The 25,622-nt window shown below is 45.0% G+C and overlaps 1 protein-coding gene across 1 annotated transcript in view; it reads left to right on the forward strand.

Annotated features, from left to right (window-relative positions):
* Positions 1–17,018, forward strand: part of CCDC3 (coiled-coil domain containing 3) — a 34,954-nt gene extending 17,936 nt beyond the window's left edge. The window contains exon 3 of the mRNA XM_048301893.1: positions 14,898–17,018. Coding sequence (XP_048157850.1) covers positions 14,898–15,173 — 276 coding nt within the window. The 3' untranslated portion in view covers positions 15,174–17,018. The remainder of the gene's footprint in view (positions 1–14,897) is intronic.
* The last annotated feature ends 8,604 nt before the right edge of the window (positions 17,019–25,622 follow it).

Here is a 25,622-nt window from a genome sequence, read left to right on the forward strand (position 1 = left end):
CCACATTTTTAATGTTCAGGCAACCCACAATTGTAAGCACTGTGTCACCACCCAAGATTCAAAACTCAGCTCAGAATCGATGAAATTATAACTGCATATAATCCCTTCTTGCAGTTTGACACCAAGGGGAGTTGGCATGAGAAGACACCTATCTTCTCAGGTAATGCAGAATTTATTATAGCACCCCTCCCTTTTCCTTTTCCCTTTTATGTGGTTTTGTATAGATCTCACAAACTATGAGCCATACATAGAAAATAAAGTAATAAATGAGTTTGAAATATGAAGACACATTCAGAATGTTTTGGATGAAAGTAGCTTTGTTGGTTTAGGGTATTGGTCTACTTTGATAAGTGGTAGAGGTGGTACACTGCTTGTGAGCTCTTCTTTCACCTGAACTTTAGGGCTGAGCCCAGTAATTGAATCAACTGATATTTAAGTTGCATTATCACTATAATTTTTGTGTTTCTTTATTATTGATACATATGCAACAGTTCTAATTGACTGAAAAGTTTTTTGAATAATTAAGCTTTGAAATACCTGGGAATTATTCCCTCAGCAATCAAAGAATGTGGCATGAGTTTGCAACAGTCTTTATTAAGTATTTAAGTCATTGACCCAAAACCTTCCTTTTTTTTTTTTTACACCTTCCCAGCAATGACACCACTGACTTCAAAAGGCACGACTAAGCTGTCATGAGCTGTTGGACAGATGGCAGCTTCTCTAGCTGCTCTCACATTATTTTTGATCTCCTTTCTGTTGCCGTATTCAAATTGCTGACTGGCCATGGAAGCAAGTCTTGGACTCACAGCCTTGAGTCCATAGTAAAGCATCTCTGGTCTGTCACTCTCCAGCCCTAAAAGCAAGTGATCAGGGTAAATCTCATTTCTTGACATTTTTTAGTAGATCTGAACATCTGTGACTTTTACTGAACTCAGTCCAGCTCCAACCTCACGGTTGTTCTGGTTGTATCTCAGGAACTCGCTTCAGAACTGGAGTGTCTGAACAATTTTTACCTGGCTTTAAGGCATGGACAGTGATTAGCAGAGCTGGGAGGCAATATCCTTGTATCTACTGAGTTCTTTTTGCTGCTAGACATCCACCTTCCTCCCCATGTAAAGCTGAAAGCAATATGCCTGTCTCTTTGCCTGTATTTCATGTGTGGTATTGTGGGGAGCGCTCATTACAGACAAGCTCAAGTGAATTCAGCGCTTAGCTGCAATTGCAAACATATAATGAATGTCTGTATTGCATTAGGATCTTTCCAGAAGGCATTGAAACACAGCCAGGGTGGCTTCACAGGCTGAGTGCTCTCCCAGCACTTGTTGGTTCAACTGTTCTTAAAAACTGTAGGAGTTTGGGAGAGCATGGATGTCAGCACCAGCAAAGATTTGCAGTGCATCAAGTGGCAGCAAACAGGCAAGTTGATTTAGAGCTGAGCCAGCCTCCTCTTTGCTTGAGCCTTCTAGAGGAACTTCAGGGAGAGAAACGTAGTGAGTAGTGGCAGGAGATGACTGTGGAGAGCCGCCAGCTGCTGTTTCCGAGTTATAATTGGATTACTCATTCCCAGAGCTGCACTGCACATCCATCACCACCTCCTGTCATCAGCTGAGCTGTGAGGGGCCTTCACCAGCCCAGCAAAACACCTCCACAGGCTGGAGCTGGCCCACCAGGAAGGATGGGAGGCAAATGTGGAACCAGTTGCATTGCAGGCTTTGCAATGGTTGTAAGGACTCCTGTTTGAAGTTTCCCAAGCTATGGAGCTCAGGCAAAGCACCTGAGGGTAAAAGGGATGTCTTAGTTTGTCAGATGTGTCAAATCAGTGCAATCTCCATCATGACAGGGAATGAGTCTGGTGAGTAGGAGACACGTAGTTTTGCTTGACAAATGTTGGTTCAGTTCACAGAGAGGCCTTGCTGCACAATGAGTAGATTCCTCCTGGGGGAAACACAGCCAGATAGCTCCAGCTGCCTGTATGATGTGCACCAACTCCTAATGGGAACATGAGGGATTCATAGCTGGTCCTTCACACACCTTCTGAACCCTTTCCCTGTCTGTTTGCCTACCCCAAACACATCTAGAGCTTCAGTCCACAGATACATTCCTCTTGCTCCAACTGACTTGCTCATGTGGACACAGCCAACAGCCCCAGACTTTTTGGGGTGTCTTGCCTGAGACGTTGAGTTTTAGGCACACAAGTCTCACTGTGGGTTTCTGGAACTTTCAGTTACTTGTGTCTTCTGCCTCTCTGTTCTTTCCTTTAAGCCTGTCCACCTGGCAACTGCTCTGGCCAACTTACTGTTCAGGCATGGCTCAGGCCATCTGGGTCTGGCATGGCAAAGGTGACAGAAAGGGTGGAGAAGTACAACATTATCCATGGCTTAGCAAGGGATTTCAGTGTTCTTTTGGTAGAAAACATGACCATAATACCTTCCAGCTGACCAGCATTGAACTGAATAATCTCAGGAGATCAGGAGCATCTTTACAGTATCACATCAAGGCATTTGCTCTTAAGTTTTCAAAAGCCTAATGTCTCAAGCAAAACTCAGCTTTGTTTTGTCCACAGTCAAGTGCAACCTCTGCCTCGCTCTCAATTTGCATCCAAAGCATTAAAGAAACATGGGTTCATCAACATGTTCATGAGTTTTTAGTAAGCTGGGATTCTGCTTTCTGCTTAGGCTGACGTGTTCCTGCCCTTTCCTTCTGTGCAGGAATGTGTCTCTTCATTTCCATGAAAAGCTCCATGGTGAGGAGTTTCCTTTTATTCCTGCACATATCCTGAATTGCTTCATAAAAGTCACTGATGATGAGAGTTGGAATTATCTTCAGATTTTATAACTTGGCTAAAAAAACCTGGCTGCAAGATAAAACTTGACACATAAATCTCAGCCAGGAAATAATTTAGTTTCTCTCTTTCCATCAAAACAGCAAACAACTCATCCCACTCCCAAACAGTTGCAAAGTTCTCAATGGTAAAAGAGTATTTTAGGAAGGGATTAAATAAAGCAATGTTACTAAGTGGCAGAGTCTCTAGGGTGGGGAGAATGTGGAAGGAAAAACATGTGGAATTATGCAATTTCTTAGGATTTTTTTTTTGTTGTTGGTTTTTTTCACTTGAAATGCCTCACAAATATCCGGAGGGAGCAGTGTAGACCATCAGTTTGATTGAGCAATACTGGCTGCCATGAGAAGTGTAGGTGCTGTATGCCAGTACAGGGATGTACTTATTGACAGGATTAAACAGCAAGGTAGAACTGAGAGATCAGCCTGGATGGGGCTCAGATTAAACAAATTGGTCATACAGTTTTATCAGCTGAGTTTGTGTTGCAGTTTACGTGTACTAACCCCTAAACCACACCTGACAGATGAAGAGAGGCCTCAGAAATACCTTCTGGAAAGGGTCTTTACCATTCCCTCCAGAGGCTGAGTGCCGTGTTCTTGCTGTGCTCTTCCAGATTAGTTCATACTCCCATTAATTTCTTACCTAGATGATGAGTGAGAATAAAAGTTTCCTTCCATTCCTGCAAAAACCCCTTGTGTATCCTTCTGCTGGCTTTTCTGCTGGTTTTCTGACCCTTAGGTACAGAATAATAAGAGCAGTGACCATCAGCATGTTGTTGCCCAACCACTCACACCCATTTTGTTGGTGAATGGTGCCTAAGGAATGGTTAGTTTTGTATTCCATGGCCCAGTAAATGCAGTTGCTGGAAGTTGTCGCTTGGATCATACTGGAAACCTTTGGTCTTGGGACCATGGACATTGCTCATGTATCTGAGCCATATCTAAGCCATGTTCACAAAGCCAGGATTTTCCCCTTCTTGGAAAATGTGGACTTCAATGACTTGATCAGTGACACAGAAAGATACAGTTTTTATATTGCAAATTTGTATTGACTAGATCCCTCAATATTGAAAGCTCAGTCACATGGTCCAGTGATGGGCAATTTATTTGGGATCCTTACTGAACAATGTGTTTCCAGATTGCTGGAGACAAGGCTGCAGTTATGGGCAATGCCCACCAGCACCTAAGGAAAAACACGGTTTCTGGGCTCATACTCTGAACTTGCACAGAGAAGCACTGTGGCCACTCTGCATGCAAGTGAAGTATCTGCCCATAGGTCCTGGCTCTCCTATTGCTCCTGTCCCCACACTATTCAGGCTTTGAATATAGACCTTTCTGGATTAGATTATAATAACTCAGAAAACTGTGTAAGTCACAGATGTTCTGTAATCCCCAATTTTGCAGACAGGGAATTGAAGCACAGGGAAGCTATTTACTGAACCTACTTTCCCCAAACTGGTTATGCCCTCACCGTAGTAGAGATCTCCAGTTCTATTCCTCTGATGAGGACATGCATTTTATCTGCCCTCTTTGATGAGGTGTGAAGTGCACGTGTTGCTGAATGAGAACAAGCTGTTCATATAACACAGCTCAGAATGATAGAGATTTTGTTCTTCCAACATTATCATTGTCAAAAGACAGGGCAAGTGTCCTAATTATAGGACTAGACTGGAGCGCAGGTCCTGGCTTCCTCGCAGTGGGTTTGCCATCTTTTTTGTCTTTTTTTTTTTTTAATACTATGATGTTAGGCAATTTTTGTGGAGCTGTGGGGATGGTGACTGGTGTGGGTACTGTGATTGCTGCTGCAGGAGGGGTGTGAGGCAATCCAGATCATCTTTTCTTCAAGGCTGTCCATTCCCTGGCCCTTGCTATTGCTAAAGCGATGCAATACAAAGCTGGCGAAAGTACAGATAAGTTCTGTGTCAGAGAAATATGAGAAAGGCAAAACAAATTCCACAGAAGAATTTTGGACTGATAGAGAAAATTAATTTCACAATCACATTGAAAGCCCTTGCATACACAAACAGTAACACAATCTTACAGGGAGATGCATTTGCTGCCCTGTCCCTAAATATTTGGCCAGAAACAATTGCAGATTTTACAGGTAAATGGACGTAACAGCAGGATATTTTGAGATTTTTCAGACCTCGGTGCAGTTATTCACAAAAGAGCCAAACCCCAAGGCAGTGCATGATTGAACTGTAGCTCAAAGGTATCACCATGTGCTCACTGTGCAGTGGTGTGGCACTTGCTATGTAATTATCTCTCTCCAGCACAATTATTAACATAGGATTAAACAGTTGAGAGCCATCACTGCAACATTAACCAGCAGTAGGGTGTGTGCTCTATAATTTAGATGCTTGCAGGGAAGAGTTCACCACAGGGCATCCACCAGCCCTGCGAGCATTTCGTCCTCTGTAACTGTGGCTGCAACCCTCCTCCTGAAATCAGGCTGGAAAGAGTGCCCCAGCACTCGTGTGTGTATGGGGAGGCCTGACTCAACCTTCCCATATGACCTTATTTTCCACAGGCATTGTAGCCAGCCCTGTGTGAAAAGCTTTTCCCTGTATAAGGCAGTAAGTTGTGCAGCACATGGTGGGAACTTCTGGTGCTTCTGTGTCTGTGTGAAATGCAGCAAAGCAGCAAGGAGAGACTTTGGCCATTAAATATGATGCTGGATTTCAAGTATGACCCTGTATTTCCCTGACCCTGTATTTCTGCTGAGAATTGAAATACTGGTCCAGAAATAGAACCAGATCTGAGGAATTGGCTAGAGTGAAAACTGCACCTTTTTTCTCCTATAGAAACAGTCATTAACACCCCAAATGCTTAGGGCCGTTTGAGTACGTGCAAGGAGGAGAGCAGTCTCCTGAATACCACATCTTTCCATCTTGAAAAATGCCTATTTGCCAGATCCTGCCATCCTCAGAGTAGCCTGTTGCCCATTTATCTCACCCAGGGTGGTCCGGGGCCCTTTCAGGATTTACAACCCACGCAGCAGCCGGAGCTGTGGACAGGCTGTGCTGGGCTGCCTGGTGGGACAGGAATATCTGTGAGTAGCAGTGAGCTCCCGTCAGCCAGATGTTAGTGCTTCAGAGCTGCTGATTAGTCTCTCAGGCATTTGGTCCCTTTCTTGGCACTGACATTAGTCAGAGAGTGCCTGCAGATCACAGATGTTTGTTTTTCCATCCCTTTGTCTTTGCTTCTTCAACCTTACCAAAGCTTTTCCATTTCACCCCTGTGACAACCCATGGCACTTCTGTCCTTGAATGAGGGCTGGACCTGGTCCTCAGCCCTGCTGGCTCAGTCACCTCTCCCGAGGCTGCTGGTGTGAGGCACAGCAGACAGCTCCTTGCTGAGGTCTCCTCTTTGCTCTGGGCTTGCAGAGCAGCTCGGGAGCTGATGCAGGTGCTCTTTGTCAAGCCTGTGTGTTTTATCCAGCCTGACTTCAATGCTGCTGCCATCATTTCTATCCAGGTTTCACAAATCCCTTACTTCTTGCAGGGAAAGGCTTCATTAGAACCTCTTGTCCTGCTCCTGCCATGACAGGGGCATCTCCACTGTGTGCGTAAGCACCGTGTTGGAGTTGTTTCAGTACTATTCAACTCAGTGCCTGATTCCCTGCTCTAAATTACTTCCTCTGACTCATCCTCCAGAGAAATCTCTCTCTGTAGAGACTGTAGAAAAAGATCAGAAAGCCAATGTTTCCTACCCAGAACTGAGGTTACATACATTAAGCAGGGTGATGCAAAGACTACCACAAGGGACCCACCAAACACGGATAAATACAAGTCTGAGTGTGCCCTTTTCACTCCCCATGCTTTTCAGGACTTGGCAAATGAAGTGAAATGTCTCCATAAGTTTCTATGGATGCTCAGGAGAGATGTGAACATTTCCCCTCCCCAGTGGCACTGTAGGGCAGCAGGTTGCCCTGGGGCACCTGCAATTTCTCTTTGAAATACGGAAGCTGTGCACAGCAGCAAGGCACACTCAGGGCTTCCAGCTGAGCCTTCAGCCAAGGAAATCCTATCTGTTTGTAAAGGCAGCTGAGCTGCAGCAGCTTGTGTGCAGTGTGAAGCCAACATATCCAGAGTGGAGGGATTTATAGGGCAACTTGACTTTTATAGAAGTTGCATTAACTTTAAACATTTGCCTTTCTCAGCATGGGTTCTCCCCCTGTGCATACAAATGCCCCTGGGTATGATATATTTTCTGGGGGGGAGACATGGACTCCAATTACAGTAAATGTCCATTTCCTTGCTTTCTTGAGAGGCAGAATTTAATGCATTGCAGTCACGTTGTGGCCGTATGCCAATACCCACCCACAGCCTGCTAGGATTTGCTCTGCTTCTCTCTTTCCCCATTTTGACTTATAGGTGACAGAGAAACAAAGGTTCTCTTCATATTATATATAACATTTATTTTATTAAATATTTACTGATCCCAGATCTTCCTGCCTCAGCAACAGAGGAGGTGGGCTCGAGCCTTTGCACTCTGAACCTGCTGAGGGGTACAGGGCGGTCTGACATGGCCTTACCCCCCAGAGGTTCTGAATTCATTCAGCCCTTAATCAATCTTGTTTCCACGTGCCCCCTGTTCTCCCACAGTCCACGTCTCCCACCTGTTCTTTTGTACCCCTTAAAACCCCTGCTTAAGCTAAACCTCAGCTCACAGATACCCCTGCAGCACCTGCCACACCAAACATCAGTCCCCTCTGTCAGGACTCTCAGAATTCTACGAGTTGTAATACATTAGACTGAAATAAACCATAGTTAATGTGAACACCCCAAACCAAGGATAATACTACTTCAAACTAATACTGTTCTCATGCAAATTAATATTAGTAAAGATACATATTTTTCTTCACAATCTGATGCTCGCTCTCAGCTTCAGCTGCATCTGGGGATGGTATATTTGGATATACTGTACTTCCCTGACTGCTACTGTGCTATAGGGTGTATTCTGTCTACTTGACAGGACCACTAAAATGAAGTAAGTTTCTAGAAGCTGCTGTAACACAAGGTAAAGGTCAGTTAATTAAAAAAAATTCAGTAAATAGGGGCAAATCATAAGATGCTGTGCTGCTCTGATCAGCAGTTTCTCCTTTCCCTGTGTTCCCACCAGTGAGAGGGAAGGACACAATACATTCTGATTTTGGATCTTGCTGGTTTTATCCCTTCCTTGGTATTTAATTAGTTCTCTGTGTGTATATGTGGGGGGAATGGTGATCTAATCCTATTGAAATACAAGCCAAGTAAAACAAGTTTAGCTGGTCACACAGCAACTTCCAGTCAGACAACAAAACACTTGGGGTAAGGTATGTTGGCAAAGTCGTTTTAGGCATATCAGACCTAATTGTTTTTATTGTGACAATAATAATACTAGGTGGGAAAAAGCTGAGTTGAAAATTAAAGTGGATAGCAAGTTTTGGTAAGTTTGGTAGCTGTGAAAATGAAAAGCTTCTGTACATATTGTTGGGGGAAAAAGCCTCTCACAGGGACTTTTGAAGCCCAGCTGAAACATGCTGAAACTGCTACCATAGCTCTGAGATTGAAATTAAAAAAAAAAAAAAAAGAAAAAAAAAAAGAAAGAAAAAACAGTAACTGTGTAATTCTGGACATTTCTAGCGTTCAGGCAGAGCAAAATGCAGATATCTCTGAAGTAGCCTGTTCTGTAAGGTCGACTTAAACCTACCTTTTCTTGTTAAAACCATGGAGAAAATATTTTGTTTGTCCTTCCTCAAAACATTTTCCTTTAAGCTCAGCTGGGTAGTGCACTTTAACATTCAGGATCATTTACCTGTAACTGAGCAGCTTAATCCAGTTAGGAGCACTGCATGCTCCTCACCAGGAACAGGACAGAGGTGTATCAGGAATACCCACCAGCCATGCATGGTGCTTAGAAGAAACAAGGGCAGATGCTGCATTTCCTTGGATTGTGTTTCTCCCTTGCGAACAGCTGTGCTGCAGAGTCTGTGAGCTCTCTGTCCTTGCAATGAGCTCTGTACATCCCCTGTAACAGGGGTGGAGAGCAGGGAGTGGTGTCCTGGCTGCTGTCTCTGCTTTTGTACGCTGTGGAGGCATGTGCCACCCCGCGTTCCTTATTCCGCTGGCCACCCTGGGTAGTTTTGGTGGAGGGAGTCAGAGGAGGGTGATGTGAGTCTCAGCAAAGAGGCTGGCAGGGTTTCATGGGGGTTAAAACCCTGGGAAGGCTCCAAGACCCTCCGCTTCCCCAGCCCTGGCCCATCTCCGCGGGCACACATTGCTGGAAGCTGGGGAGGTGCTGAGGCTGGGAAGCTCCTGGAAATGCAGCAGGCAGCAGGCACGGGGCAGGTGGGGCTGAGCACCGAGCCCAGGCGAGGAGCAGGAGTTCGGCTGCTCCTGCTAAACAGCTTAGACTTCACTGCCACTCCCCTCCCCATCCACCACCGCATTCCTGTGGCATCCAGGGCGAATCGCTCGGAGGAAAGTGTTCAAAGGAAACAAGGCAAGAGCGGCGTCCCTCCGCCGCAGAGTGCCGGGGAAAAGCAGCGGGCTGGCTCTTGTGTGCCTCCCTTGCTGACTGCGTGGTCAGTGAGCAGAGGAAAGGAACTTGGAGGTGCCCCAGAGTGAGGTCGTACCCTCTTGATTTATTTTTCTCTTCCTGGAGACCTTCTGTCTCCCACTGCCTGGGCAGGGAATTTAGGGATTTACTGTCAGGACTGACTTATCTGCTCACTTGGCACGAGTGAAGTGCCTGTGGTAGGCAGTGTGGCTCATACCCTACACCTTTTTTTTTTCCCCCCTTTCTTGTCTTCTTGATGAGTGTGGTTTCTATTCTCGCTAAACCCTTGGCTTTTTTTCCTTCACAAGTATAGGGAATAAGGTGTTGATCCCTTCCTGGGCACTTGCAGTCACTGTGACGACGTGTTCCCACCTCCATTTCCAATCCTGGCAGAGGTGACTTGGTGTGACTCTCACTTGGTATCTTTGCTTCCTCTCTCTCAGCAGCATTTCAGGCTTCAGGGCTCAAAGTGCTGGGGGAAAGCAATGCCCCAGGACAAGCTCGAGGTGTGGTTTTGGGGCCAGGGACCTTTCTTCAGGTACCTCCAGGGCTGAGGGTCTTTTCACTAGTCCTCAAGTGCCCTCTAATGACCCTGCATCCTCTAAAACCACCCCAGCCAGAGCAGGGGTGCAAGGGCTGTGAGATTGAAGGGGAAGTGTGGGGTTTTGAAATGGATGCCACCAGCAGTTCAGATACCTTCACACCAAACAGTGGCTTGATGCAGATCAGAACAAAGCTCTTTTTAAAGACCCCCAAGTGCCCATGGGCATGGATTTCGGTCTGTTTCCAGGGCAAGCTTCTCCAAACTCCAAGAAAATTATCTGTATCCTGCCCTTGCAGCCTGCCCTAGGAAGTCAGTGCCATTCAGATGCCATTTGATGGGACTCATGGTGGGATGAATCCCAGTCTGAGATAGTTATCCAGGCAGGAGTCTCCAAAGGTGGTCCACCAAAGGTAAGTGTCTAAGATAGGCAAGAAGTTTCTTTTTGGATGTGCCCATTCCTCTCTGATGACTGTTGGGAAAGATGACTTCCCTTGACTAGCTGCATCTAAGGAGATTAAAGAGAAAATCTGCTTTTCATAAGGAGTGAAATGAGGATGAAAAACAGTGCTGAGAGCTGAGACACCTCAGGGTGGGTGTAGCCTGGCAGAGGCTTCCTGTAGGCAGTGCTTCATACCCCCCAAGAAACGCCATCTCTAATATTTTGAATGAACTGGAGAGTTGTGCTACAAACATTACATTTCCTGTGGCAAATGCTGACCCAACATTCAGTAAGGTAACAACAGCCACAACAATTTCTTTCTCCATCCAGGTCCTATGCATCTTGGTGATTCATATGAGGTCCTAGGGTGAAACTCCGGCTCATCTCCATTAATGCCAGTGATGCTGGATATGTCCTTGTGACCCCAATTTTGTACCTCTGAAAAAGGCTGTTCTTGCAGCAAGCAAAGGTGGTTTAACTCAGCCCTGCCATGCCCCCACAACATAATGCTTTAACAGTGCTGACAGGAACTTTTCCACACTTCAGCACGAGTGTTAGTCTTGGCTGAAAAAATCCCAGTAACTGGAGGTTAGGACACTCCATCCCAAACCCAATGCTCCCCACTGCCAGACCCCTCCTGCTATTCTTTGATTCCTTGTCTTTCTTTCCATGCAACGTGCTCGCTCCCACAGGAAAGACTTTTAGGTAGTGGGACTCCAGTGTTTTTTAGCAGTGTTGCCATAAGGAGCATGGATGAGGAGATCGCTGGGACTCAACATCTCTCCCTTGGGTAGGTGAAGGGCAAGCCTTGGGTGCCACTGCTGGGTTTTGAGTGACTTGAGTTCTGTAACACTAAATTCAACCACTTCTGGACATTTTGTGGTGGATGAACACTACCATCACACCTTTATCCATGGCACCTTTATCCCCTGTCCCATTCAAATCAAGCTTGTAGAAGGAAGGTGTATGTCTGTCAATCAGACAAATGTATATCTTCATCAGTTCAGGGTGTTTGGTAATGCCTATAAGGGTTTTGCATGCCTATAATGTGCTGCTCCAGAATCAGTTTTTTAGGTTAATGATTGGACTGGATGATCTTGGAGGTCTTTTCCAACCTTAATGATTCCATGTTTCTGTTCTATTTAGTGCTATTTCTATTCTATTCAGTGCTGATTTCTTTGGCAAATGGACAGATTTTGTAAATCTCCTAGATAGGGTGAAATTTTAAAATGGGTATATTTGTGATATGGTCTCTCAGACAAACACTCAAATATATTTCATATGCAGTTTCACAGTTGTAGGCTGTCTGGGATAAATCCTCAGGATCTGTAGGGTTCTTGTGCCACCTTTCTCATTACATCTCCTGGTACTGCTCTGAACTTGGGTGTCCACTACTGAGTATGCCTTCCTCACAAAACTGTGGAACAAGCAAACGTGCAGACAAATCTTCAGACCAAAAAACTCTTCTGAATTATGGGTCACTAGGGAATTCAAATTTTGAAGGGAATTTGGAAAATAAACTATAAGGTTTGCCTATGGAGCCATTTCTTGGTCCTTCTCTTCATTTCCCAAGCATCCGAGTAGCAACATGGACTGATTAACTTCTCACCTGCTTGTTCAGCTGCTGGGTTTTTTATCCAGGCTGTGCTGAGCTCACAGCTGTCACAGTTACACAGTTCTCAGCACCAGTTTAAGGGTAACTTGGTTGCAGCCAGGTGAATCACAGCCCCAGCAGTAAGAGCAAGGGCAGGACAGCACTCACACTTAAACATCATCATCATCATCATCATCATCATCATCATCATCATCATCCTCATCATCCCCACTTCAAAGCCCTGTGAAAAATGCTATTTGTAACCAGCCAGTGAAAATGAGAGGACTCCATCTTGTTATTTTTCCCCATGCAGAAGAAACAAAGTGTTTATTTTCCAGCTGATAGTCTCGCAGTTGCAGGCAGGCATCCAGTTATCAAGCTGGGCTCTTCCTATCACCTACCCTGCTGGCAAACAAAGCCGTGCATGTCTGATAGTACCTCGGTTTTTTATAACTGTGATGTTCCTGTGATGTCTCTGGGTATCACCAGATAATTTAAGCACTAAGCTGTGTGATTCAGACTGGAGAGCAAGGACTGTAGAGAAACGCTATAAGCAAATGAGCTGGCTAGCTTTTGATGGTATTTGAGAATTGAGTGGTATTGAGTAGCTCTATAGAGCAAGTCTACCTCTGCTGACAGAGGACCAACCTCAGAATGTTTAGGAGTGTCTCTGAGATGAGGATAACGCCATCCCTGATGTTTTCTTTTCCCCCACCAGCCAGCCCAGACATATGAAAACGCAGTTGGGTTCACACAACCTCCCACTTCAGCTGCATGAAGTGTTTGTTCCTCTGCATTGGATTCTGGCATAGGTCATGCCTATCACTGCATCCATGGAAAATGCAGGAAATCCCTCATGAAATAGAGTTTCCACCTCATGTCTTCCCAGCAAACATATTTCCCTCGCTCAGTGTCCTCCTTTGCAGGGATTTAAATTCAAGAAGTGTTCTGCTTGAGGTTTTGCAAGGGTTTGGCAAACACAAAAGCCAAGATGTGCTGGCTGTTTTCAAAGAGCACTTGGAATGAGCTGTGATCAAAACCAAACTCCCTCCTTTTCAGCCCAGTTTCTGGCCCTCTGTGATCTCCCCATCTTCCTAGCACACATTTATAGAAGAGCCCTAGTGAGAGAACAGTTGGGGCAAGAATTTGCCATATAGCAAAGGCCCACAGTGCTTTTGCATGAGGAACAAGAGCTTCCAAGGGAGTGGAAGCAGTTGCTGTGTTTGTGTTGACTGGCCATGGTTTCCCACTGCTGGGGGTTTCCAAAGCAAATGAAATGGTATTCATCAAGGCAGGCTCCCTCCCCAGCTTTCAGTTGTTGAAAATACTACAAAGTAAGATGGAAAGAAACATGTAATCCTTCATCATCACAGTCAGGATTCTGCTTGTTTATTTAGATTCCCTGTCTGTTCCAAATGTTCTGCCAGAGAAAGCCTATCCAGATTCCAGGAGTGCTTGACACACATAAAAAATTTCTAGATATATTCAAAAGATAGACCCAGCAGAAGACACTGCCTGTTCTTACAGTGCAGCAGCAAGATGAAAGTCCCACATGCACAGTAAAATATCTCCTGATGCTTTTTGTAGAAAAAAAAAAGGAAGGAGGCACCTGAGAAGAAGTAGATTTCAATGTGGATCTTCTAAATCAGAAATTTTTTGGTGGAGCTGTCCTTGAGCTCCAGGTACCTCCTATTTTTCTGCCTGGAAAATGTGTTCCAGGTAGGAAAAAATGGAACTTGGTGCCTTTGTGGTCAGTAAAAGGAGAGGGTTGTGTTCAGAGAGTGATTCCTCCCTGTGCCCCAGGAAGTGGAGCCTCAAAGGGTGTCTCTCCCTGCAGACATTACAGGGGAAATGGAAAGAGAGGAGCCCAGACCTTAAGAGAAGGTCTGAATCCCATCCCAGGTGAGGCTGTGTGTCGGGAACTGAACTCCTTTGCATTGAAACTACTCAGCAACCCTTGTAGCTGGTGTTTGTCATCCCACTCCTGTTGCTGCACCTACAAACAGGAAACAAGTGAGAAACAAGAGACCATAAACATGGCAATCACATACCCTTGAGATGAAGGAGGTCTTTTGGGTCATCCTGGGATGAGGCAGTAGAAGCCGAACGCTTGTCCAACAGATGTTTCGTGTTTGGACCATCATCTAACCCCGTGGATTTGAAAAGCGCTGTGAGCTGCTCTTCTGTCTTCTACTGAGTTAAGCCTTGGGGTCAGCACCTTTGAAACTGTCTCTTTTTTATTTCCTATTTAAAAGCCACTGGCAAGAGTGAGCATCAAGAGCTTGATGTCCCTTCTGGGGGCAAAATTGCAGTTAAGTTGTATAGGGTAGAGTGGGAGGGGCAGTTTTCAGCCAACGACATCCTAAATAATAACTTCTGTTAAAGTTATGGAATCATAGATGCTCCTAGGGACTGCTGAGATTTTACCCTTTAGGGTCTGGTCTTAAACAAAGCCCATATAATGCAGTATTTAAGACACCTCTGTTCTTGGAAAGGAAAAATAACCAGTTCTGTGTTTGGCAGGTTTCACATGTTGACATAAAGAGCAAAGGGCAGGCTCTCGTCAGAGTCTGGGGTTTCTGAAGTGCTGTTAATCTGAATGAAAACGAGAGTTTTCCAAAAGTGACAGCCCTTGACCCAAACTCCAGTTTCATACCAGAATTAGGGCAGCCTTTCTCCATAATGTAGCCTCAGTGTTTTGTCAGTTCATAAAAGTAATTGTGAGTCACTGATATCATTAAGATCTACAGTTTTGTGTCTTAGCTAAATCCACTAGTGAAAGAGAGGATTTTACTAAAAAAGAGATAAAACCAGAGTAAAAGTTTCCCAAAAGAAAGCATTCTACTTTTGAAAAGTTGAGAAGTGTTTTCTGGAATGCCTAAATTAACCCTTGCTATGATAACTTCTTGTGTAAAGTTCACCTGCTGCTGTCCCCACAGCTCATGTGCTCCTCGGTGCAAAAGGCCCTGTTTGAGGAGGAGGACAGAGTGAAGAAGCTGCAGCAGAAAGTGGCGACGCTGGAGAAACGCAACAAACAGCTACGAGATCGAGTGAAGAAAGTCAAGAGGTCTCTCCGGCAAGCCAGGAAAAATTCCAGGCACATGGAGCTGGTGAATCGAAAGCTCAGCGAGAAACTTCCCTCTGCAGGTGGTCAAATCCCCTATATTAACTCTTTGAAGCAGGAGAACTCCCATGCTACCTACCTTAAGGTATAATGCAAGGGTAAGTGCTCAGGCCAATGGTAGTGGCAAATTTTGCCTGCATTAGGTCAGGGTCTGGCCCTCACACCTTGTCTATGCTGTGCTTCAAACCTTGCATGGAAAATGAATCTGAACTTGCTTTAGACACAGTGCTAGTTTAAACAGGAATGCCAGCTGGATTTGGCACAGCCCAAAGCCATGTCCTCGCTGTTCTCAGTGGACACAGGGCCAGACAGTCATCTGTGCTTCTCCTCCCTCACCCACCTCCACCACCAGTTTTAGGTTGTCTTTGATGGAAGTGCCAGCCCAGCCCCCTGGGCCATTGCAGGCACTTGACACAGGAGCTCTTCTTCCCAGTTTACCTCCTCTCCATGGGCTGGGCAAGGAAGGCTTGGGATATAGAGATGGATGCAGTGGGAAGGATGCAGTTATGAATGCCCTTTTCTCCCTCATCACCCCCAGGCTCTCAACCTTGCTTAAGCTTGACTGAAGTCTACATCCAGTGCCTGGGCAAAGGCTATGTCTGAGACACAGTCAGTTTGTGCCTCTCTTCAGCATGAAATATAGATGTGCCCAAATTGTCTTAAGACTGTTTCTATATATCCTTAAATATTCTAAATCAAATATATAATAATTTTTATTTTTCCCAGAAGTGCCTCAAGGCTCTCAGTAACTCCCTCAGGTGCCTTTATCAGTGGTCAGCCAACCAGGTTGGAAACCACATCATTTCAGGTCTGTGTCTAAGACCTAATCCTGCAGTCAGGAGTGGACTCAGACTATGAGTGGGTGTTGGATCAGGCCCAGCAGGCAATTTCAGATCCCATTCTCAAGCAGGTTTAATTTGCAGTGTGGATAAAGCTTCAAGTTTTGTAGACACTGTTTGAGGTATAACAGAGGTTGCTGGGCAGCCTCACTTAGTTACACTTAAAACCTGTAGAGACCACATCAATATCAACAGGGCATTAAAAATATATATGTATATATTTTAAAATCCTATAGAAAATATTTTTATTACACATTTGATATAGTCTAATTTCTTAAAATATGAAGTAAAACCTGTTTCTTGGTTATCTCGTAAAAAAAGAAAAGTCCATCATATCCTTCATTAGACATTTACAAACTGAATTCTGGTCAAGCAGTATGGGTTTAGGCATCAGTATCCATGGCTGATAATGTTAATCCTTTAAACTATCCCTGCATTTGGAAAAGCCCATATCTGCTTTCAAACGTGAGCTTCAGTCCAAGCAGAACTGAAGGATCTGACTCTCACTACCTTCCAGTTTTGCTCCTTTTGGAAATACTTTTTTCCCCCCTCTTGAAATAATATTGGCATTTCCTAAGATTCTGACTCCTCCACAAGCTCCACTGGTTTCAAAGGCTCCACCTCCCACACCACCACAATTTGAATTGTTTTCTGCTGGAGTCAGCAATGCTGTTTCCTGAGAATTACTACAGGACTTAGGCTTCCCTAGAAGCCATCAAGAGATTTTAACTCCAAACTTTAAATCCAGAGAAAAGTAACTACTTTTTTATTGTTTTATTTTCTGGTTTCTAAACTGCTGTTTAAATAAATGAACTGGTTTTCCTGGGATAGGTATTAAAAGCTTGTGTTTTCATTTTTTGTTAAGAAAAATATTCCCTCTGGTATTAATTCATGTTTTATGTGTTTGTATAAAGCTGAGAAAGTATAATTAATATAGTTACACCTTTGCTATTCTTACAGATTTTCCAAACACAGTGTTGAATATCTTTTACTTTTGGCTGGTATTTTTGTTGCTTGATGAAAAGATTGTAATTGTCTTCCTATTTCCCCCTTTGTCTACCTTAAAAAAAAAGTAAAACATTTAGTTCTCCTTGTAAGTTTTGTGAGAATTTTGTTTACCCTGCTAAGAAAACAGAAAGAACCCCCCCAAATGCAAAGTCCAAATGTAACCCAAAATGCTCTCACTGGGTACAAAACCCAAAAAGGTTGTTTCCGTGTGAGTTTCTTCCCTTTCATTCCTGCTCGAGTTTGGATCATTTCCAAAGATAAGGACTAGCAGTCAGATCAGGTCACAAGTTAACCCTCTGAACAAGTAACAGGGGATGTCAAACCTAAATAAAAGTGCCATTAAAGTGTCAGCACTAATTGCCTGTCCCTGCTGGTGACAGTATCCAGAGAGTATCCAGACCAGGAAAGCTGCACATGCAGGAAACACAAGTGGGACAAGGAATTTGGGTTATGTCTATCTAGGCTGGTACACATCACACAGAACCTGACATATGCTATAATTTTTAGACCCACTCCATAGCAATTTCAGGGATCAGCTCATCTGGAGACCTGCAAAAATGGCAAAATATCATGCCATTTCCAAGAGTAATGGGAAAGGCATGATTGAGTATGTTCCTCTTGAAAAGCTATGAAGGAGGGACTGAGGTGCAGAAATGAAGAGAAAGTTGGCATAGCTGGATGGGTTGGCAAGGGATGGTATAGAAACCCAAAAAACATCCTGGTAAAAATAAAGAAAGACAAGCCCCCCCATTTGTTTAGAAACAACACCAAATGTTTCAGCCCCCCCCCCCCCCCTCGGAGAAGTTCAAAGATGCTTTACAAATTAGTAACATCTGCTTTTCAAAACATATCAGGAGCTTGAAGGCTGCCAGAACATCTGCAGGACCAGTGCTAGAGGTTTTCAGAGCAGCTGAACACAACTGGAGAGAAGGATGGGATTTTTGGCATCTGTGTTCACTGTGGGAATGTTTTTGTGGACAAATAAAATTTTCTTGATGGATCCAGAGGATGACAAGAAGAAGTGAAAGAGCAAAATTAATAGTAACAGGACAGAGTAATAGTAACAAGGACAGAGAGAGAAGAGAGAGAGAAGAGAAGAGAAGAGAAGAGAAGAGAAGAGAAGAGAAGAGAAGAGAAGAGAAGAGAGAAGAGAAGAGAAGAGAAGAGAAGAGAAGAGAAGAGAAGAGAAGAGAAGAGAAGAGAAGAGAAGAGAAGAGAGAAGAGAAGAGAAGAGAAGAGAAGAGAAGAGAAGAGAAGAGAAGAGAAGAGAAGAGAAGAGAAATGACAGAACAAACAGGAGAGGAGAAATTGTCCTCTTAGGGATTGTCCTCTTTCTACCATCAACATGTCAGTCTTGTACTATTTCAGTCACAACTTTTGCAGGGTTTGTGTGTCTCACCAGAGTGTAAGTGGATAATTCAGATGGTGGTCTGCACCCACAAATACCTTGAGTTTTTAGACTTTACAGCTGAACTTTCTGTGGTTTTTGAAAGTGGATGTTTATAGAACAAAGTGCATCAAATAAACTATTCTCATAAATCCCAATATCATCCTGATTTAACAACCCTACCTGGATAACTGGGAAAGAACCACAAACTAAGGGAGGATTTATGGAGAGCAGAAAATGTTAGCAGCTTTCTTTGCTCCTTAATACCAAAACCATTGAGAAAAAAATCACTTCCTTATGTTTGAACAATAATTTTGGGCAATAGTCATGTTATTCTGTTGGGTTTTGGCAGAAGGGGGTTTTGGAACTGAAGAGCACATGAGTGTTTCAGAGCTGTATCAGTAAAGCCCATTTCTAATACACAGAACTTCTCACCAAGCTAGGTAATCTCCCATTAATGAGGCAAAGGAGTCCAAATTAATTTCTGAAAGTAGGAGAAAAAGCATAGAGGCAAAACTGTAGAAAGCAGATAAAACTGAAAATGTGTCATTCTTTCTTACAACAAATCCAAGTAATTGCAAGGAAATTTCATTTTGCTCCCTATTAAACCCCAATTATTTTCATTTAATCACAGAAATATACCTATTTCCCTCCAAACCAGCCTGCTTTGTGTGTGAAACCTCTTTTCCAGCATGTACTTGGGTCCAGGCATGTTCCTAATCCCCTAAAACAAACACAGCGAGCAGGATAGCACGTCCCAGCACATGTGGCACTGCTGGGAGGGTTCACTGGCTGTGCAGGAAACCAGGCCAAGCCATCCCAACAGGGATATCTGGGAAGGCAGGCCCAAGAGGGATTTAGAGGGGCAGGAGCAATGCTGTCTTTGTGAGGAATCATCTTTTGGGGGATCAGGATTTGGTGCAGATGACACCAAGCTGGGTGAGTGTTGATTTGCTTGAGGATATCCCTACAGTGGGAGCTGGACAGGCTGGTTCAATAGGCTGAGGCTAATTGCATGAGATTAAATACGGTGAAATCCTTCACTTCAATCACAGCAACCCTGTGCAGCACCACAGGCTGGGGGAAGAGTGGCTGGAAAGCTTCCCAGCGGAAAAGGACCTGGGGTGCTGATCAATAGCAACTGAGCATGAGCCAGCTGTGCCCAGGTGGGCAAGAAGGCCAAGGGCACCTGGCCGGTACCAACAATAGTGCGGCCAGCAGGACCAGGGCAGTGACCATTCCCCTGTACTCAGCACTGGTGAGGCCACACCTTGAACCCTGGGTTCAGTTTTGGGCCTCTCACTCACAGAAAGATGCTGGAGCATGTCCAGAGAAAGGAACAGAGCTGGGGAAGGGTCTGGAGCACAAGTCTGATGAAGAGCAGCTGAGGGAGCTGGGGGGGCTGAGCCTGGAGGAAAGGTGCTTCAGGGGAGTACTTATGGTTCTTTACACCATCCTGAAAGGAGGGTGTAGAAAGGCTCTTCTTGCAGGTAACAAATGAGAGTACAAGAGGAAACAGCTTCAAGTCGTGCCAGAGGAGGTTTGGCTTGGATATAAGGAAAAATTTCTTCACTGCAATAGTTATCAGGCCTTGAAACAGGCTGCCCAGGGAAGTGGTGGAATTACCATCCCTGGAGATATTTTAAAGAAGTGTAAATGTGGCGCCTGGGGACATGGTTTAGTGGTGAACATGGCAGTGCTGGTTTAACTGTTGAACTCAATCTTAAAGGTCTTTTCCAACATAAATGATTCAATGATTCTATGACTTGGCTGGTTTTCCATTAGATGGGCTTGGTGGCATCACACTACTCCTGAGGTGCCTGATGGTTTCTTCTGGTCAGAGTGTCCTAGCAATTGCTTGCTGCTTTGGTTAATGTTGACTGCACATAATGGCATCTCCCCCTCTGGTTATCTGCCTATGGGTACTAATTTTTGTTTTTACTGAAACTTTCCACAAACAAAGAGTCATTTCTCAGGACAAGTTTTTGGTGGTAAATAATTGTTTTGAAATGTTAAAATATAATCAGTAAAGTGACAAAGTTTTCTTTGGCAAACTCCCACTTTGACAGGGTGACAACATTTGGCAGAAGTCCCTTCTATGCAGCCCTTGCCCCAAGAAAAATCAGCAGGAGGCCTTTGAAATGTTTTGGGTTTGCAATGCACGCATGGTGCTGCATGGCTAAAACCACAGCAAATGCACTAAATGAACCTTCCTGAGCCTGTCCCTTCCTGACAGTCCAGCATAGGTGGCAGCACAGCCAGCCAGGCCAGGACTGATAAAAGCACATTTTCATTGGATCTCCAGCTCCTGGATGCCTCTGCAGTGCCCAGGGGTTTGTGTATGTGTTGGGGGTGGTGCCATAAGGAATGACAATGGTCCAATAGGCTCAACAAGGCGTGGAGCAGTTACAGGAGAGACACTGGAACGGGGAACACTCACAGGGCCAGAACTGCTCTTACAGAAGTGGCCACCAGCACCTGGATTGGAGATCTGGAAAAGGTTCTGGAAAAGGGACAGCCATTTTCTGTCCATCAAGAGTCTGCGTAAGGGAGCCCAAAGGTCCCCACTGGAGAGAGACAGCCTCTGTCACTCGTGTTTTGTATGAGCAGATGGCCAGGAGTTGCCATCTAAAGCTCCTAAAGCTCCAGCTTTAGCTCCAGGTAAAGAACCAGGCTGGAGGGCAGTGGATAAGTGATTCCTTCTGTGGAGAGAGTGGTCCAGGCAAGCTGCTGACCTGGAGACATTGCTTTTGGTTGGCAACCTGGCAGCATGGTGAAGAGTAGAGGTGAGCTCAAGCCAATTGCTGTCAACATCCAGAGCACACAAAGTGGTCTGGCTCCTTTTCTTCATTTGTAATTGCTCTTACAGACTCTTGAGATCTTTTCTGCAAGAAAGGCCATCAAAAGGAAACTGAAAACTGCATGGTTTTAGAGGGTCACCAGATGCCAATGTGCAGCCTATATATCACAGTCTGGGAACAAATGCAACAAAATACTTCATCCTTCCACTGACTACCCTGGGTCCTTAAAATGCCCTAAGCATTTTGCATAATATGTCTCCAATCAAAGTCAAGCAGAGGCACCAAGATGCATGTAAATCCCTTAACTCATACAGCAGTCCAGTGGCAGGTCTGCATAAGAGAATTCAGGGTCCCTTGACTTTTGGCACCTGCCTCAGTTTCTAGAACTGTCACCTGCTCAAGTGGGGCAGGGAGGGGAGGTGCTGGCACATCAGAGGTGTAGAGCCTTGCTGAGTGTGAACCAGAGCAATCTGCATTAGTTGCCAAGTTTTGGATTGTTTATTCAGACAGGAAAACACCTATCTCAGCTAAAGGCGGGGACAAATGTTTGGCTCCAGCAAAGCCCAGAGAGGTCTATTCTGCTTTCCAGTGTCAAGAGCTCTTTTGACAGCCTTGGACTATTGAAGGTTTTTACACAGTCCACATGACTGTGGGTCCTTCTCCAGGACTGCCAGGATCTGGCACTTCTTATTCACCCAGACTGCCTGGAAGGAGGCAGACTGGGAAATCCTTCCTGATAGGAATGATGTGGCCACGCACAGAGGATGAGGAGCACTTGGGCAGGTAAACCACCACCTGTAGCATCTCCCCATCAGCTGTCCCAGTGCTCCACACGCAAGCAGAGGTTTGAAACCCATTGCTTTTTCTCAGTGTTTCCTCCTCTTCAGTTCAGAGTTGACTCTTCCTTGCTCAGAGTTGACATGCTCTTCAGAGAGCAGAGAAGATTACTGACACTTCTTTTCTTTTGCTCTGTTTGCTCTAGTAGATAGGCCATAATCCAAATCCTAATTTTTACATGATTCAGTCAGTCCTGTCTCTGAAGTTGGTAAGTGTCTGCCCTGTTATCTGCTCTGTTCCCTCCGCCCATGCACAGAATCCCACAGGCTCCAAAGGAAATGTTTGTTTATGCCAGGCCTTTGCTCAGCTGAGTCAGTGCTGGAGCCCACATGTTGAGGATTTTCCTCTCTGCCCACAGCCTCCCTGGAAGCCCTGGACCTGCAGCTGGAAGCAGCTCTTTAAACTGCTGGTTAGTCAGTAAAGCAAATCTGAGACCTTGGGCAGAAAAATGGCATCAGAGGTGTTTGATGAGCTTCCTGTGGGTTGTCTCATGAATTCATAGAGTAGGGGAGGAGCTTCAGCCTCATGGAAAAGCATTTCAGTTCATTCACAGAATCATAGAATGGTTTGGGTTGGAAGGGACCTTAAAGATCATCTCATTTCAACCCCTCTGTACTGTACAGGGACACCTTCCACTATCCCAGGTTGCTCCAAGGCCTGTCCAACCTGGCCTTGAACGCTTCCAGGGATGGGGCACCCATAGCATCTCTGGGCAACCTGTTCCAGGGCCTCCTCACCCTCACAGTAAAGAATTTCTTCCTAGTATCTAATCTAAACCCACCTTTTTTTTCAGTTTAAAATGACTCCCCCTTGTCCTATCACTACATTCCCTGACAAGAATCCCTCCTGATCTTTCCTGTTGGCCTTTGTCAAGAACTGGAAGGCTGCTATGAGGTCTCCTCAGAGCCTTCTCTCCTCTCGTCTAAACAACCCCAACTCTCAGACTGTTCTCATGCAGGAGGTTCTCCGGTCCTCTGATCATTTCCTTGTCCCTCTTTTGGACATGCTCAAGCAGATCCATGACTTTCTCATGCTGGGAATCCCAGAGCTGGATGCAGCACTCCAGGTGGAGTCTCAGGACAGCTGAGTGGAGGGGCAAAACCACTTCTTTTAAGCTCCATAGACCAATTTTCTTCATCCCTTTCTCACCCAGGAGGTAAGAGTGAGACTGATGGGCAGATGATTCCATGGGGCCACTGGTGGCTTGAGAAGAGGTCAGAGGGACCCTTGTGTTGATCTGCGCCAGGGTGGGTCCACCAGGGAAGGGCTGGACCAACCAAGAAGGGAGGAGGAAAGTGCAAACCAGCAGGTTGCTCCAGCTGACATTTCTGTTCCGCTTGCCCTGCCCAGAGAAGAGCAGGGACCCTCCAAGGCCAAAGGTGTTTATTTATCTGCCATGCCAGTAAACCCCAGGCAGATCACGGAGAGGATGAACCCCCTGATCTCTGTTCACCATCTGAGAACAAACAAATGGCCACATCAGAAGGGGCACTCACTTGAACTCTTCCCATGCATTTCCATGGGAACAGGGCAACTGTTTTGTTTTCCTCTTTTTATTATTTCTCTTATGATTATTTCTGAAATACTCTGCTTTCTGTAGCCCTGGCCTAAAGAGATAAGGAAGAAAAATGTCACAGACTGTTGTCAATAAATTATTTTTCCCATTTCTTGATGCCAGGAAAAGCAGTTCTTGCTGTAGGAAAGCAGATCATGGGTTATACCGTCTTCAAATTATTTGTTTCAGACATGCTAGGAATTGCAATATGCACCTATAAGTAGAGTGTGTGAGTTGGAAGCTGGCAACAATGAAAACCTTTTCTATTGTAAAACCAAAACATAACCAGATCTCTCTTTCTTGTCCATACATAGGTGATTCAGGCTCATTTCAGGATTACAATCCATTTTTCAATTCTTCATTTTGCTCCCCATGAACAGAAGACAAAGAGCTAATTCCTGCCTTAGGAAATGTACCTTAAAATTGTGCCTGGAAGCAGCATTGCTCACCAGGAAAGCAGGGCAGTTGTGACTTTACAACATTTCAGTAGCTGTATTGACACTGTTCAAGTTGACAGTTTCCGTGCTGGTGCTGGTCTCTGCCTCAAGTGCATGGAAAAAGTAGTTTCCAAACTGTCAATTATTTGCAACTGAAAAACATTTTCTTTTTCTCTAAATATTTTTTCTGATTTTTTACCATCACCATCTTTGGAGCAAAGAGCTGGAGTTTGATGAGGACATTTTTACATCTGGTCTATTACTTCTGTGGAAAATCCACACCAATTCAAGCAGGTTATAATGAATGGCTGAAAATTTTTCAGCTGCAGTCAGTCAGCCAAATTTCCTCTTAACCACTGGTCACTGGTGGATCCCCAGCATTGTACCACAGCTGGGTAGTACAGTGCAATGTGATGGTCCCAGTGGTGCCACTTGCTAACAGCCCCTGCCAGAAATCACCACCTGTAGCTACATCCTGATGTCACCTGGGAAGTCCACTCTGTAGCCACACATTTGATATCTCACCCTAAGGAGACAAAAAACACCATTAATCTGAAATTGCTCCAAGACAGAGTGCATGGCCAAAAAATAAGGAAGAAATTCTTTCTTGTGAGGTTAGTGACACATGGGCACAGGTTGCTCAGAGGAGCAGTGGATGCCCCATCCCTGGAAGTGTTAAAGGCCAGGCTGGATGGGACTTTAAGCAACCTGGGATAGTGGAAGATGTCCTTGCTCATGGCAGGGGGACTGGAAACGCAGTCAGAGCTGTGGGCAGCCTGGGGACAGGTACTGGGGTTCCAGATTGAGCCTTGATCAATGGAGTGTGGTCAGTGCTGCACTTGGAGCACCCGTGACAGGTACTTTGTTCTGTGCTCTGACTCAGGGGCTAAACGAGCTGGAGAAAGCAAAATGTAATCACACTGTTTAATTAAAAGATAATGGAAGCTTTCCAGCCACATCGTTACAGCCCATGCAGAGACAAAAATCCCCATTCTCCTAGGGGGATAAAATAAAATGCATTGTCATACTGGGGATCAAGCTGATCTGAACTTCGTATTCCTCATCTGCTGTATTCTTAATTCTCATTGATTTTAATTGACTGCAGATTTTCTCTGGTTTTGCAAATTCAGTTTTGAAGCAGATTCTTTGTAATCTTTATGGAACAGGCTTCGGGGTATATGAGCAGGGCTGGTGGGGGGCTTTGCCCTGCTGGTAAGTAATGATATTTTCTCTGCAGCAGGAGCCAGGGTCAAGTGAGATGTGAAGTAGAGTGTTCACTGATGAGCAGGGAGTGGGAGGAAGCAGCATATTTCCAGCTATAAAACAGGGGGACATTAAGAAGTTACAGGCAGCTTTGGCAACACAGACCTCATTAGCCCAGTGGGTAGAAAATGCATTGCAGATGCAGCAGCCTTGCTGGAAATCCAGAGTGGAAGAGGTGGAAAGGAACTGTGCGGGCAACAGGCAGCTGCCAGTGGTGATGGAGGGCAGCCACGAGGGCCAAAGCTGCTTCTCATGAATGTCACAACACCCAACAGGGAGAAAATCGTCCTTCTCACAGGTAGTGCTGAATCCTCTGCCTAAAATGTTTGTCTGGGCAACAAACTGAAAGCAAAGAGAACGGGGCATGAGTCAAACTTTTGGGGACATGATGAAAGACCTCAAAACCCACAGAG

This window comes from Corvus hawaiiensis, chromosome 4 (genome assembly GCF_020740725.1).
Source record: "Corvus hawaiiensis isolate bCorHaw1 chromosome 4, bCorHaw1.pri.cur, whole genome shotgun sequence".
Classification (NCBI taxonomy): Eukaryota; Metazoa; Chordata; class Aves; order Passeriformes; family Corvidae; genus Corvus; species Corvus hawaiiensis.